Below are 15,706 nucleotides of genomic sequence, written 5' to 3'. Positions count from 1 at the left end.
GTTTTAGACATACTTACACTGGCACTTAGGTAGGTCTTTGGGCTTGTATAAGCAGATACTTCTTTACACAGACCTGCCTTCCCCTGCCCTGTGGTGGCATGGGTGGAGGTTTTAATGCCTTATCTCATCCACACTCCCACACATGCATTCATATTCCTGAGCAAGTGGGCACCTACTGACCAACTCTGAGCAAGGCAGAAGTAAAGCTTTTTTGTGCCATCTGAGGGGGAAGCCATATACCACCCCACAGGGAACTGTCATGGCTGGGTTAAGTCCCCTCTTTTTGCTCAGAGATAGCTCCCTAGAAGATGTAGGCTCCCTAGAGCTCTCTAGGGAGCAAAATAGGGCCTGTGGGGGACAGGGGAGGAGGGGGGGAGTTCCCAAGGAACTTCATGGGTGGTCAGAGGGGCAAGACAGGGTTGATGAGGGTCTGGCTGAATGTGGAGGGAGTGGGAAGAAGTGGGGATGTGCAGCAAAGAGGCTGAGGCTTTGAGAGTAGCGGAGACTCAGGGTTTGGGGGCCCAGAGTTGGCCCTGTTTGGTTACTCCTGTTTCCTGGCCCCTGCCTCAGTCTGCTTGACTGTTACCATCACCGCGGGGGAGGAAACAGGCTCCTTTCTGGAGTCTGTATGCCTCAGGCTGTGGGAGTTCAGTTATTGTATCCATTGGCCTCCATCCTAGCTGTGACAAGCCCCCATGAGGGCATAGATTCAGAGGAGAGGTAAACCACAGCCCTGCTCTCAGGAGCTTGTATTCAATCTGGACCTGTGGCAGACAGGCCAGACTGACCCTGGAAAGGGCTGAGGGAATATGGAGACCCGTGGTGATCCAGGGGGAGTTACTGTGGGATATTTAGGGTGAGGCTGGAGGTGTGTCCCAGAAGGGAGAGGCTAAAGGTCTGACATCATAGGCCAAAGTGGGGATGCAGCTGGTTCCATTCTGGGCAGGATGGGCAGAGAGGTTTTTGCAGAGGTAGATTGCAGGGAGGGGAGCTGCCAAATGCCCTGTTTGTTCATAAGTATCTCTTGTCTCTGCGTCCAGCCCTGCCCTTCAAGGTGGTGGTGATCTCGGCCATCCTGGCCTTGGTGGTCCTTGTGATCATCTCCCTCATTATCCTCATCATGCTCTGGCAGAAGGTAAGCCCCACCTTTGCCTAATGGGTTCAGAGTGGCACACCATTTTTTTTGCATGGACCTCTGCCATCCTCTAGTGCTGCAGGATCTGGCCATGTCTGGGGCCCAGCATGGAGCTCAGGTGATAAAAATGATATAAAGTGATGCGGGGTATCTGAGCTACCTCAAACCCCAGCAGCCTGGACCAACATGGGCCTGGTCCAGACCATCTGGAGTGCCCTGACTCTGCTGTGCTCCCTACTGCCCACCCAGCATCCTGCTCGAGCATCATGCCTGTCCATCCCAGCCACAGGACACAAGACCTTCAAGGTGGACTGCCTGGGTTCCAGCATTCTTCCAACTCTCACCCACACTCCTAGGATTCTACTGAAAGGCATTCTAATCCTGCTAATCTGTCATTTCAATGGTCTGTTCTATGGTTTCACCATTCCATGATTCTACCATAGGATAGCTGCACTCGATTCTGTCATTCTAAGATTCCAATCCTGTGATTGCAGCATCCTATGATTTCAACATTCTAAGGTTATATTTTTCTGAGATTCCCACTGTGACTGACCCGGCATGGGGAGGGGCCAACCACATCTGTAGAATGTCCCTGCCTCGTGTCACTTTCCTGGGCTACATACTCCTTATTGCCATCCAAGGAGCAGCTGAGGTTCTGGGAGAAGCTGGTGAGGAGATTCTGATGAGCCTGCCGCTCAGCTGTCAGCTGCTTCTCAGCCGTCAGCTGCTTCTCAGCCACCTCCTCCTTACATCTGTTCCAATGGAGCCCATAAAGGCCTTGGCTCTATTGATAGCTTGCCGTATCACTTCAGATCTACTGTATGACTTCAGATAATCTTTTCTGGGCTTCAGTTTTTCTTGCCTCATCTGTTTCATAAGGAGATGGACCTAGTGGTTCCCCTCTGATGATCCCTCCCTGATCTTGGTTCTGCAGAAGCCACGCTACGAAATCCGATGGAAAGTGATTGAATCTGTGAGCTCTGATGGCCACGAGTACATCTATGTGGACCCTATGCAGCTGCCCTACGACTCCACCTGGGAGCTGCCACGGGACCAGCTTGTGCTTGGTCAGTCCAAGGAGGCCTCAAGTGGCAGTCTGAGGACTTGAGGCGGGTGGGAACACTGTCTGACACGTGGGCCCAGCATTGCCATGATTGGCTTGAGACCTAGGGCTGATGTCTTGCCTTCTCTGGCCCTCAGGCCCTACCCTCTGTACCATGGGGGTAAGATGATCCCCTTGAGACCCTCTAGCCTTTATGTTCTATGATCCAGAGATGCGATGAGATGAAACCCCTTTGTGGAGAGAGAGGAAGTATTAATGAGTGCCAGGCCTGTGCCTAGTTCAGGCACAGGCCTGGCACTAGAGAAGCTGAGAGGGTACGGAGAACCTGTGCTCCCCTCTGGGGGAGAGGTTTTCCAGGGACTAAAGAGGGGCCAGAAAGCAGGCAGGACTAGGGGAGACCAGGAAGGACCACAAAGCACTGTGATTTTAGGAGCCTTCATGGGAGAAACACCTTAAGCCCAGGGTGGCTTGAGGAATGTCTGACTTGACCTCAGAGAGCATACATGTTTAGATTCTTTGTGGGTCAGCAGCTGAGAGATCATCTCTTTCCCAGGCCGCACCCTGGGCTCCGGGGCTTTTGGGCAGGTGGTGGAGGCCACGGCTCACGGCCTGAGCCATTCTCAGGCTACCATGAAAGTGGCCGTCAAGATGCTGAAATGTGAGTCCTGGGAGCCCGCCCCTCTCTCCCCTCACCCCCAGATCCCCCGCACATTCAGGCACTCCCAGAGCAGGTCTTGTGCTGATTCTCTGGGCACAGAAGTACAGGCATACCACAGCCAGCAGCACTCCCGATTCTACTTTGGGAAAGAGGCTTCCTCGCCCTGCCCCCTCCTCCAGAAGCTCCCCCGCCCACCCTCTTTCCTTTCTCCTGCCCGTGGGTTCTCACCATCCTTGACCACATGGGTCTAACAGCACAGACTGGGGCAGATGAGCCAGAATAGGCTCCACTGAAGCCTCCGTGACTGGGCCAGGCCTGAGGTCCTCTCTCTCCCTCAGCCACAGCCCGCAGCAGTGAGAAGCAAGCCCTCATGTCGGAGCTGAAGATCATGAGTCACCTTGGGCCCCACCTGAACGTGGTCAACCTGCTGGGGGCCTGCACTAAAGGAGGTACAACCCACTCCCAGAGAATTCTGGGGAATTGCCAGTGGCCAAGGCCTGACCCCTCCCTGCCCCCTCCCCAGTCCAAGAACAACAGGACACTCCCACTGGAGAGTCTGTGCCTACCCAGCCCAGTGCCCTCACTTCACAGAGCCAGATGTGTGTCAGATTAGCAAGTCACAAAATCACATCACCTCCAAGACCAAAGCATCCTTCAGGTCACCATTCCTAGCAGTTTCCAAATCAAGGAGTCCTCTGACATTTAAAACTTTTCAGAATTGATTTTAAAAAGGGTAATAAGTAACAGCTCATGAGACATTGAAATGAGCCCTTCCTCTGGAGACCATCAACCGGCTTGCTCACTGAGAGCTGCTTTCACTCGGAATATAGAACAAGTAAGGTCTCTCCAGTTGAGTGTGTTTATTTGAAACTCCGATTACAAGTTAGGCCGCAAAAAAAAAAAAAAAAAAGTTATCACTGTTTGCAGCTGCTTATTGTGAGATTTGGGATTTTCCTCAGTATTGTGCAACCAAAACAAAATACAGAAGTACACTATGTGCGTGGACCAGTTTATGTCTGCAATGGCCACACATTTCAAAATGTTTGATTCTACCAGTATCTTCAAACTGCCAAGTCAATGCATTGTGTTTGAATTTAAACAGTAACCTGGTAATAATCAGTTGACTTTGTTTGCTTTATATCCTGGGCTCAAAATGCAGCTTCATCAACAACAGCTAACTCTGTGCTTGCAGTTTGCCAAGCACTGAGCTGAGCTAACCAAAGGCATTATCTCATGAATACTCATGAGATACTTTGGGGTGGGTATTACTAGCCCCATTTGATAGATGAAGATAGTAAGACTCAGGGGGATTGCCTTGCTCACAGCCAGGAAAATCCAGGTTTGCCTAGGGCCTGAGCCTGTTTGCTGTCCCACGTGCAGCCTGTCATCAGCCTCATGGCTCTGACCGGAAGCCTGACCCCACCCCACATCCTGCCCCGGGACTGTCGCTGAGCCTGTCCTTCTGCAGGGCCCATCTACATCATCACCGAGTACTGCCGCTATGGCGACCTGGTGGACTACCTGCACCGCAACAAGCACACCTTCCTGCAGCGCTGCTCGGACAAGCGCCGCCCGCCCAGCGCCGAGCTCTACAGCAACGCCCTTCCTGTCGGGCTCCCCCTGCCCAGGTACCGCAGGGGGGCTGGGGCCTGAGTCAGGGGGAGCCCTGAGGAGCACCTGCTCACCCCTCCTTGTCCAGGACAGGAAGCTGAGGCCAGGGCGGGCAGAGCCGCTCCTCGAGCCAGGTTTCACTTGTTTCACCAGCAAGCCTGCAGCCTGGCCCCCTCGGCCACCCCTGAGGTGGGCATGACAGTAACAGTGGTGATGATGGTAGCTGCCACCGGCTGACTGTAGGAGGTGTGCCAGGCCCTGCACTGAGCACTCTGCAGATGTGACCCCTTTCGACATCTCACCAAACACACATCATTGTCTCTCCATCAACGGGGAGCACCTGGGGCCCTTCTGTTCCAAGTTGACCCTCACTGTAGCGCTCTCCACTCTACTCCTCCTTTGCTGCAGCCTTCCCCCTCCTCCACACAGCAGTCTCTCCAGTGCCTCCAGGGTAGCTATCCTCTTTCTTCTTCTTGTCCAAAAATAACATTTCTTTTCTCTTTTGCTAATGGCAAAGGCAATACTTGTCTATTTCAGAGGCAAGAGTCAGTTAAGAATAGCATTAAAAGACATTAAAATTCATCCACGTTCTTGTCAACATTTTGATTGGTTTCCTTCCAGTCTTTTTTCTCCTCCTAGAGACACATGTGTACTTCGTCCCACAGCTCTCTGGAGAGCTGATGCTGCAGGCAGAGGCATTAAGGTGATTCAATGCCCACTTGCAGGGCCTCATGGCTGGGCAGTGTCCTTCCTGTGACCCTTGTCTTTGGGTATTGGAATTGCCCTGGGCATGAGTTCTCTGAGGACACAACCTAAGTCTTAATGTCATCTTGGCAGCCCCAGTGCCCACCTCAGGATGGGTCTGAGGTTGGCTGGAAGGGCTCACTACATGGTCGTTCGTATTGTGACAGATTGTGAGTGGAGGATGCTTGAGTGAGGGAGAGAAGAAATGCATAAGTGATAGGTCCTTTCTGGCCCCAGTGGTGAGCAGAGGGGTGGGGGGGATGAGAGGGGAGAGCCTGTGCTACTGCCTCTGTGATGCTCCTCTGCCCCCAGCCACGTGTCACTGCCTGGGGAGAGCGATGGTGGCTACATGGACATGAGCAAGGACGAGTCGGTGGACTATGTGCCCATGCTGGACATGAAAGGAGATGTCAAATACGCAGACATCGAGTCCTCCAACTACCTGGCTCCTTATGATAACTACGTCCCCTCTGGTGGGTGCATACAGGGTCGTCACACCTGTGTTGTCATGCATTCTTTCCAAACCCTTTTCCTCCACCCAGTCTGGCAACAACCCTGCCAGGAAGGTGGCCTTGTGCCCATTTCATAGATGCAGAAACTGAGGCCTGCCACCTGCCCAAAGCTCCTATGTGGTGGAACCCCAATATCAGCCCCTGTTTCTGGGTCGAGAAATGTGCACACAGCCTTCAGGGAGGAGAGGAGCTTGGGTTGGAGGGGATGCCTGACCTGCTGGGGCCTCAGGAAAGAGTGGTCTGCTCAGAGCAGGCCCCAGGCTGACTAGTACCCAGAGGAGCAGGCAGGCCAGGCTGAGCAAAAGTGGCCCAGGGCTAATGCCATAAGTTTTTTTTGGAAGTTGGAGAATTTAAGAGCTATTTGGAAATTATGTTCCTTTTGGGGAAACCTTAGAGGATCAGGAGTCTCCTCTCTGGGCCATCCAGACTCTACGAGCCAGAGGCCAGGGTTCTGTGGCCCTAGGGGTACTCAAGATGTCCTTCTGCTCTTCCCTAGCTCCTGAGAGGACTTGCCGGGTGACTTTGATCAACGAGTCCCCAGTGCTTAGCTACACGGATCTTGTGGGCTTCAGCTACCAGGTGGCCAATGGCATGGAGTTCCTGGCCTCCAAGAATGTATGTGTAGTCACAGTGAGCAGAGTGGGGTCTTGGGGAGGGGGGGGTCCCCCGACCAGCCAGGGTCCTTCAAGTATGTGACCCGTACAGTGGCCCTCTGGTGGCTGAAGATGGCCAATGCCCTCACACCTGGTGGCCCCTCACACCTGACCAACCATGTATTTTTCACAAAGCCCTTGACCCGGAGAGCCTTTCCCACAATTGCCGCACAGTCTCAGCTCTGTCCCCTCTGTCGCCAGTGCGTCCACCGAGACCTGGCAGCCAGGAACGTGCTTATCTGTGAGGGCAAGCTGGTCAAGATCTGTGACTTTGGCCTGGCTCGTGACATCATGCGGGACTCGAACTACATCTCCAAGGGCAGCGTGAGTGCCTTCACCGCCACCATGGTTCATGTGGCTTTGGCTCCTGGGAAGTCAGGCCAGAGTCCTCGTGGGCTCTGCCTGCCTGGCCCTGTGAGTAGGGAGAGGAAGAGGAGCCACCAGCTGGGCATGGGGCGGGGTGGCGGTGAGATGCCCAGGCCTGTGGGGTGGGCCACGGGCTCAGATTTGCTGGGCATGGCAGGGGCCAAGCAGCCAGCTGTAAAGGTTCTGGGGGAGGATGGATAGGGAGCAGGCCAAATGTGCTTCTCAGCAGTGATGGCGGGCAGAGGCAGAAGCCCAGATGAGTGAGTGGCAGGTGGTGCTTGGATAAAAGGTGACCATCCTGCCTGGCACTCATGTCCCCACTTTCCACACAGGGACACTAGGCTCCAGAGATGTAAGGCAGCTAGGATGAGAGCTGGGTGACACCTGTGCATGACCCTGCCTGCCCCCAGCAGGGGTCAGGAAAGGGATCATGCTCCCCAAGTAGTCTCAGACCCTGGGGCTCTTCCTCACAGATAGGGGTTGCCATGTCCCCAGCTTGTGAGATGAGAAACTCAGCCTCCTGATCCTCTGACTAACCAGCATTGGGATGGGTGTGGGAACCATGTATCGGCAGTGATAGGCCCTGGGGGACCAGGAAGTGAGAAATAGCTGGGGTGGGGACTGCTGGGCCTCCTCCTGCCTCCCAGGTGCAGAGTGGGGCTCGGCCCCTCCTTGGGCTCAGCAGCCTCCACTCTCCCACAGACCTTCCTGCCTCTGAAGTGGATGGCCCCTGAGAGCATCTTCAACAGCCTCTACACCACCCTGAGCGACGTGTGGTCCTTCGGCATCCTGCTCTGGGAGATCTTCACCCTGGGTATGCTTCCTTCGTTCTCCAGGGCTCACCCACACATGGCATAGCGTCCACCCTGAGCGCCCACACCTCTATCCCAGGGGGGCGGTGGGACAGGGCTCAGAAGCTCTGCTCTTTTCTTATTCCTGTGTGACCTCAGCAAGTGTCTTGCCATCTGGATCTCCTTACCTCTGCATCTCAGTATAGATGGACTTGGACAGTGACGTCAAGAAGCCTGGCTCTGGTGTTCTCTGGTTCTGATTCCAGGGAGGGATTCAGTCTGTGTCCAGAGCCTATGAGGGAGTCCACATTTCCCAGTGCCAAAGCCACAATACCCACACTGATCGCTAGGCTGGTATGCCTCTCCCTGTCCTGTAGGAGAGGATTCCTGCCAGCACCCCTGAGCCTGTGTCTCTTTCTCTGCTCCCTAACAGGTGGCACCCCATACCCAGAGCTGCCCATGAATGAGCAGTTCTACAACGCCATCAAGCGGGGCTACCGCATGGCCCAGCCTGCCCACGCCTCTGACGAGATGTGAGTGGAGCCTCTGGGAAGATATTTTGGGGTGCAGACAATACATATCCAACTTTACCAGCTTAAGACAAAAATAGATTGGTTCAGAGATGTAGAAAAATTAGGTATAGCTGGATCCAGTTGTTCACAGACATCATCCACAGTCTCTTGTTCTATCTTGGGGCTCTGTTCTTCTTCATGTTGGCCTTACTTTCAGGCTGGCACCATCCAAATAGCTTCAGCCTGGCTGCTTTCACCATAGTTGCAGCAAAAGGCCCAGAGGTGGTTGTGAAGGGCTCTGCTGGGGTCACAGGCCCATCCAGAACCAGCCGCTGAGCTGAGGGGATGAGCCCCTACTGGCCAGACCCGGTCATGTGCTCACCAAGGTGCGATCAACCCCATGGAAGCACTGAACTGAAGGTGAAGGAAGGGCTTCTCGAGGGAACATGCCAGAGCAGTAAAGGGGGGGCCCCTCCCCTCCTCTCCTCCTCCCCTCCCACCTCTTTTTATTTATTATTCACTTTGTCCTGGGAGGCAGCAGGCCCTGAGCCCGAGGCCCTGACCTCTCTGCCCCTTTCACCAGCTACGAGATCATGCAGAAGTGCTGGGAAGAGAAGTTCGAGATCCGGCCCCCCTTCTCCCAGCTGGTGCTGCTTCTTGAGAGACTGCTGGGTGAGGGCTACAAAAAGGTACGCTGAGGCAGGGTGGGGGTGGGAACGGGAGAGCTCCGGTCCCGAAATAGACACAGGGTACAAGGCTCACTGTGACACACTGCTGTTTGGGGACAATCCTTCCCCCTCTGGGCCTGTTTCCCTCTTGGTGCCGATAAGGGATGTGAGTGTAGTTTATTTTAGCAGCACAGAATTTCTTAAAGTGAAATCCTACTTGGAAGCTGATTAATTTAAACTGGAGGCAGGGAGCCTACAGCCCCCCACCTCATCCTGCATCCTTCCACTTGTCTTTGCAACCAGACCAAACCCTGGGCCTCCGTCCCAAGTCTGAACAACCCCAGGCTCAATGACCACTAAGGACCTGACCGCTTAGACCCTGTGGCAGGCTCGTACAAGGCAGATGTTGCCAGTGGGACCTTAAAACCCTCCCTTGCCCCACTGCAAAGCTAGTGCGAGGGGGATGCATGTATCCTTTGTGCAGACACAGCCTTTTCCCTCAGTCCATTCCTCAGCCCGCTGCCAACCACATATGGTTATCGTTCCAGGACCAGTAGTGAGGGAAACAGGCCTCAGCGAAGGAGGCCGTGGCAGGCAGAGAGCCCACGCCTGTCTCCCCTGAGGCAGGGGGAGTTAGGGTCATGGGTGCCAGTCTGAGTACTAACCCCTCCCCAGGTGACCCTCAACTCACCTTGTCTGTTGAGAGGCCAGAGAGGAGGGTAACTTAGTGGCTTTGGGCAATTCTCCTTCCTCTCTGAGCACCAGGGACCTTATTTACATAATGCTGGAGGGGCTGGCTCAGAGTCTACCTGTTAGGGGATCTCTAAAGTCATTTCTGGTCTGACCCTCCCTTGTCTCGGATTCTTCCTTCCGCCTGAGCAGAAGTATCAGCAGGTGGATGAGGAGTTTCTGAGGAGCGACCACCCAGCCATCCTTCGGTCCCAAGCCCGCTTGCCTGGCTTCAGTGGCCTCCGATCTCCCCTGGACTCCAGCTCCGTTCTCTACACTGCTGTGCAGCCCAACGAGGGGGACAATGACTACATCATCCCCCTGCCTGACCCCAAACCTGAGGGTGCTGATGAGGGCCCACCGGAAGGTTCCCCCAGCCTAGCCAGGTAGCTATTCCTACCTGCAGCCCAAAGCAGTAGTGTACATAGTGTGTGTGTGCACACGTGCATGTGGGTCTTTGTGTGTGTGTGTGTGTGTGTGTGTGTGTGTGTGAGTCTGTATCTTCATGCCTTCAGACCTGGCTTAGAAGTGAGTTACCTCAGGTGAGTACTTATTCCTGCCAATGGATAGAAAAAAAGTGGAATTCATTTGACCTTTGATGACCTCAGGTGGAAATGACAGGCTGGTAAGAGAAAGAATGGCATGGGACGTATTTGCAAAATATCTGTTTCCTTTAAAGGAGCCCCCACAGGCCATCTACTTTGTCCCCTCTCTCGGCTGTGACTTAGCCCTAAGGAGGGAAAAGGAAAATCTAATTTGCATCCCCAGCACCACAAGTATTACTCTGTGGTCATCCCCAACCCTGTGATCTGGCCTTCAGCACCATGCCCTGAGGACCCCAGGGAGCATGGAACAGGGAGGCAGAGGTGTCTGCAGAAGTTCAGGCCAAAATTCAGACTGGGGAGAAGATTCATGCTTTTCTTTTGCCTTGGGATGTGAAGATCAGCATGAGGGGAGGGTTTTGGAGGAAGGCCAGCTATCGCCTGGACTAGATGTTCCACATGAGGCCAGACCCACACCCAAAACAAGATCCACCCTGTGGTGAAATGGCTGGGGCTGCAAACTGGATCCCAGCTGTATCTCTGCCACTTGCTGCAGTGAGACCCGGCCAGGTACCTTTGCTGTGAGCCCATCTCTCTACATGCACTAGGGGCACACACAGGACTTAGAAGGCCCTCACCACCCTGTTTGAGAAGCTAATATTCCAAGGCTCCAAGCAGCCAGTGTACAGACAAGTTCAACTGAGTTCAGACAGCTTGGGGTGTGAATGCTGGGGCTGCTCTGAGCCTTCAGACCAGCTGCTTCTCCTCTCTCAACCTCAGTTGCCTTGTCTGCAAGATGAAAACAGTAGGAGTATTTCAATTTGGAGGTTGTTATGGGGATTGAATGAGGTAATTATGCATTCAGGCATGTGGGAGATGGAGACTGATGAGTAAGCAATGGACTTTGGAGTCAACTAGGTCTGCTCTAAGTCCCCACTCCTATACTTAGCCACTGTGTGATTCAGGGCAATGACATAACCTCTCTGAGCTGCACTTTCCTCACGACGCCTGCCTCGTGTAATCTCTACAAGGATTTTAGTGAGGTAAAGTGTGTAAGGTGCATGCAGCCAGCTCAGGTAGATAGAAGGCTCTATGTTAATGCTGTTCTTTCACTGAGGTTCCCCCCAGCCTCTCACTCACTCCCCCTCCCTGCCTCTAGCTCCACCCTGAATGAAGTCAACACCTCCTCTACCATCTCCTGTGACAGCCCGCTGGAACCCCAAGAGGAGCCAGAGCCAGAGCTGCAGCCCGCCTCCCAGGTGGAGCCAGAGCCCGAGCGGCCGCTGGATTCCAGATGCCCGGGGCCTCGGGCCGAGGCGGAGGACAGCTTCCTGTAGGGGCTGGCCCCCACCCCGGCCTGCCCTACTCGAAGCTCCCCTCTACCTCCCAGCACCCTGCACCGCCTGGCCGGGCCCGGCCTCCCGTCAGCCAGGCTGCTCCCGTCAGCTGTCCCTTTCCGGAAAGCTTCTGCCCCGGCACATCATCCCCAAACCCTGGGGCTGGCTTAGGAGGCAAGAGAACTGGAGGAGCCGCGACCAGTCCTCTGCCTCTTGGAGCACCATGTGACTCTGAGCCAGGGCTCTCCCAGGGGACTCAGTTTCCCCATCTGTAAGATGGGAATGGTGGGCTTGGCAGCCCACAGTCTGGGATTCTCACCCTGCCTGACAGATGTGGAGGATGGAACCCTCAAGTTTCGTGATGTGGTGGATTAACTCTTTTCTGTTCAGCCAGCTGCCCCTCAAGGAGCTGCAGCTCTCTCCTTGCACTTTTTTCTCCAAGAGCTGGGGAAGGGACCCCAGCGTCTCCGGCTCCTGGCCGAGCTAGGGCCTGGTCTTGGACAGTGTTGCCTCATCCAGGAGCCACCTGCCCTCAGTGCCAGTCTTTGCTTTCCCAGGCCCAGGCTGGTCTGGGGCCTTCTGTGCCTAATTAATGCTGGGGGCTGAGCCAAGCACAGGAGGCCCTGGCCTGTAGCCCCAGGCCCAGGCACTTAGGGTGCATCTCCCCATAACATGCCTTGTCCATGTCTTCCTGGCCCCATGGGTCCAGGGGTCTTCTTCCTCATCACTGCCAGTCTTACTCCACTCACCAGAGTCTCCAGAGCCAGATGAGCCCCACATCTCTGATGCGTGTGTTGACATGCCTGCAACAGGTGCCTGCATGTGTGGACCAGTATGGCATTGGACCTGCTAAGAAACCTTGGAGGATTCCTTCACCCTCTCTGGGGCTGTTTTCCCTGTTGAAAAATGAGCGTTTGGACTCATTGACTTCTGGTACCCTGCCAGCACTAACATTCTGGAGTATTCCAGGGGTTGTACACTTGCCCAGATGAAGCAAAGATAAACACTCCAAACCTCTATCCTGGGATCAGCTGGGGCCTGGGGAGGCCCTGATGACACATCACACACATCCGGGCATTCAGGAACTGGGCCCCTTCCCCAGGGCCCTGGCAGGTCCCCAAAGGCCCAGGCCTTGGCTCTGAGTGATAGCCAGTGTCCTGGAAAACCCCCAGAAGCTGCCCCAGGGATGGAGGGAGACCATGGGATCCCTTTCACCACCCACATGACCTCTGGCTGGAGCTATCCTGGGCAAAGGAGGCAGGCAGCAAATCGGAGCACCTAGCGCATCCCACCACTCCAGCACCTTTTGTCCAGGGCTGTGCTGCAGACCTGACGGACAGTTAGAGGACAAGACACCTTGAAGGGGGGACCTGAGGAGGGGATGCAAGAGGTGGGTACTTTGCAGGTTGCCTTCCCACCTTCCAGCTGCCCCACCCTGAGGAAGGAACCATGGGAGATGGCTTTGTCTGCCCAGGGATGCTCACCTCATGCCTCTGCCAGCTCAGTGGGCAGTGGAGGGGCCTGGAGAGTGAGGGCTGTGGCCAGGACCATTGGCAGGGGAAGGGCTGAATGGGGTGGGGGTGGGTGGGTGAGGGAAGGTCAGTGATACTGGGAACCAGCCTCCTGTGTTGGTTGGCACATCCCTGCCCTGGGACCCCCAAAGCCTGGTCAAGGAGAGGGCATGGGTTCTCACTACGGTACCAAAGATGTAATCACCTAGGTTTACAAGTATTTTTAGGACTCACATTAACACACATTTATATGACAAAAGTGCTATTTTGTATGCCATCAAGTTTTCCTCTCTGTGTACTTTTTTAAGAGAAAGATTTTAATATTAAACCTGGTGCTTCTCACTCACAGACTTCGTGGTGTCCCACAGGTGTGGGTCCCTGGGCCCGGGAGGTAGCAGGAGTGGGGTGGGGCAGCCGGGCTCACCCAGCCATAGGATCCCCACATGGCCCCTCAGCTCAAGTCCACTTCCATCTGTGAGACGGGGTTTTTCACACTTCCCCCCGCCCTTCCCTGGTAGTTGGGGGACCTGGACCTCAGGCTTTGGTTTTCCAAGTTGTGAAAGGAGAAGGCTCTTCTGGCTCTGTAGTGCTTGGTTCTGGGTGGGGGCCCTGAGCCCCACTGCCACCCCCACCCTGCCCCACCATGTGCTTTGGCTTTGGCCATTAAGCCAGCCCCGCTCCCTGCAACCTGTGGCCCAGATCCAAGCTGGTGTGGCTCATAAGAGGCATTTGCTACAGCCCAGATCCCAGGCCCTGGTGACTGGTGGTCAGGTCTCAGGTACGGGCAGGGAGACAGACAGTGCGTCCGAGGGAGCAGAGAGGAGGAAGGAGAGAGAAGAAGAAACAAGGAAGATGTGGGTGAGTGTGGCCACAGCACGGCCCAGGCAGGGAAGCAGGGGCCCAGCTGTGGCTCTGAGCGCAGAGTCTGCCAGGCTGGGAGAGGGCTGCAGACTCACCCCTCGTGGCTGTGGCAGCTTAGTGGTGTGGGGCTGGGATGAGCCAGGCATCTTGGTGTCCACTGGCCAGCTCAGTACTGGCTGTAGGCTCCACTTGCCGGCCCAGGTCTGGGAGACCCAACAGCAGAGTGGGGCCGGGGCAATAGAGCTGCTGGGGCAGAGGGCAGAGTACACAGGTCCTGGCCCTCCTGCCTGGCCCCTTTGGGACGGGTCACCTGAGACCTGTCTCACCTCACTGTGTGACCTCGGCCATTACTTGCTCTCTCTGAGCTGGGGATGGGGCATCTCAGTTTGCTTCTGGGGACTAGCACCTCCTTTCGGAACCACAGGCCTCCCTGGACTGCCTCCAGAAGTCTGGGGCCGTGGCTGCCAGTGGAGAGAGGAACAGAGACGAGGGGCAGCTCTGACTCACGGACCCAGCCGCCAACTCAGGGGCAGCTGAGCCACCCCCAGGGAAACCCCCCTGCCCCACCTCCCCTGTTGCAGGGCCTGGCCACACAGAGCCCACCCTCCTAGGGGTCCTGGCCTCGGAGCCCATGGCCCCATCTCCCCTGGCTGTGTTAGGAGATGAAGAAGCCACACCCGGATCTGCCCTGTAAAGAGAATAAACAGCCACATTCCAGACGGGGATTATCCTTGCCTCTGGGAAAGCCTCCATCTGGAGGTCAGGGGACCTCGGTTCCCTTCCCCTCAGGCCTGCTACCTGTGGGGTCTTGGGTGGGTTAGACCAGTGGTAGATGGAGCTAAGGCACCACAGAGAGAGGCGGGAGGACTCTGCTGGTGCCGCTTACAGAGGAGTTCCTCTGTGCCAGGGCTGTCCTGATGCTGCACACAGCTTCCCACTTGCCTTCACATCCACCCTGTGAACCTAGGGCTGCTCCTGTCCCCATATTACAAGGGGGATACCAGTTCAGGAGAGGTTGAGGTGACTTGCCTAAGGTTGTCAGGTTGGTACAGCAGGGAGGTGATGGGCACCTGGGCCTGGCCGAACCCTGGGTCAGCTCTCAAGGGGGCGAAGGGAAGCCTGGGTCCCAGCTCCTGTTTCCTGACTCCAGATCTCTAGGGCTGTGGGTCCCCAAGAGAAAGTGCTAGGGGGAATGAAGAAGCTAAGACACTCTGAGGGCTAGGTGGATGTAATAAACAAGCATCTGGTGGGCTGGGAGCCCACACATCCCTGTGCAGAGGGGATGTGGGAGCTGGAGGATGGGGAAACCATAGCTCCTGTGGCTCTCCCATCCCCACCACTCAGACGGGCCCATGGGAACTGGTGAGCTGGAATTTTCCTCCCAGACGATGAGCCACTTGACTACACAATTCTTCCGCCACCCTATTCACAGCCAGGGTCCTTGTTCCTGGAAAAAGAGAGAAAGACAAAGCTTTTGCTTCCAGAGCCCTAACCCTCAGCTGATGAGGGGCCCCACAGCCCGCATTAATGTACCTTCTTTGAATTAGAGCCCTGTCTCCACAAGGTCTCTTCTATTTCAGTTTCTCATTCAGCTTCATAAACATTTAAAATTACTTTTATAGAAGCAATTATATAATACATGCCTGCATTAAAAAGTATCCATTAGCAGATGTATAACACAGAAAGAGACCCAGGGGACCCTGGTTCTGTCTCGGTCCCTCATCATTTAGAGCTGGTTCTGCTCCGTAAGCCAATGTGATGTTCACAGTAAAGCTAGGCAACAAGCCAAGGGAAGACCCAGATGGAAAGCTAAGGCTCAGAGCCATGAAGTGCTGGTCTAAGCTCACATTGGGAGGCTCATTCCTGCCAGTCTGGTGTCTTTGCTACTGCCTTCCTCAGGGAGATTTGGAGTCCAGTTTCTGGATCCAGAGGGGATAGCAGGCTGAGAAGCCATTGAATCAGGTTGCCAGCCACCCCCTCAGGGTGAGGGTCTTGGAATTCCCTGAGTAGGCT

The 15,706-nt window shown here is 55.2% G+C and overlaps 1 protein-coding gene across 2 annotated transcripts in view; it reads left to right on the top strand.

Annotated features, from left to right (window-relative positions):
• The window catches only part of PDGFRB (platelet derived growth factor receptor beta), a 37,314-nt gene extending 24,134 nt beyond the window's left edge, over positions 1 to 13,180 (top strand). For both annotated transcript variants that reach the window (XM_070465636.1, XM_070465637.1), the window contains 13 exons: positions 1,041 to 1,135; positions 2,070 to 2,202; positions 2,752 to 2,856; positions 3,195 to 3,305; positions 4,325 to 4,484; positions 5,524 to 5,684; positions 6,220 to 6,338; positions 6,578 to 6,700; positions 7,445 to 7,556; positions 7,967 to 8,066; positions 8,629 to 8,734; positions 9,596 to 9,828; positions 11,144 to 13,180. In XM_070465636.1, coding sequence (XP_070321737.1) covers positions 1,041 to 1,135; positions 2,070 to 2,202; positions 2,752 to 2,856; positions 3,195 to 3,305; positions 4,325 to 4,484; positions 5,524 to 5,684; positions 6,220 to 6,338; positions 6,578 to 6,700; positions 7,445 to 7,556; positions 7,967 to 8,066; positions 8,629 to 8,734; positions 9,596 to 9,828; positions 11,144 to 11,321 — 1,736 coding nt within the window. In that variant the 3' untranslated portion in view covers positions 11,322 to 13,180. The remainder of the gene's footprint in view (positions 1 to 1,040; positions 1,136 to 2,069; positions 2,203 to 2,751; positions 2,857 to 3,194; positions 3,306 to 4,324; positions 4,485 to 5,523; positions 5,685 to 6,219; positions 6,339 to 6,577; positions 6,701 to 7,444; positions 7,557 to 7,966; positions 8,067 to 8,628; positions 8,735 to 9,595; positions 9,829 to 11,143) is intronic.
• The last annotated feature ends 2,526 nt before the right edge of the window (positions 13,181 to 15,706 follow it).

Source organism: Odocoileus virginianus, chromosome 3 (genome assembly GCF_023699985.2).
Source record: "Odocoileus virginianus isolate 20LAN1187 ecotype Illinois chromosome 3, Ovbor_1.2, whole genome shotgun sequence".
NCBI classification, from domain to species: Eukaryota; Metazoa; Chordata; class Mammalia; order Artiodactyla; family Cervidae; genus Odocoileus; species Odocoileus virginianus.
The sequence above is the reverse complement of the archived record's forward strand: the minus strand, read 5'-3'. Positions and strand labels throughout refer to the sequence as shown.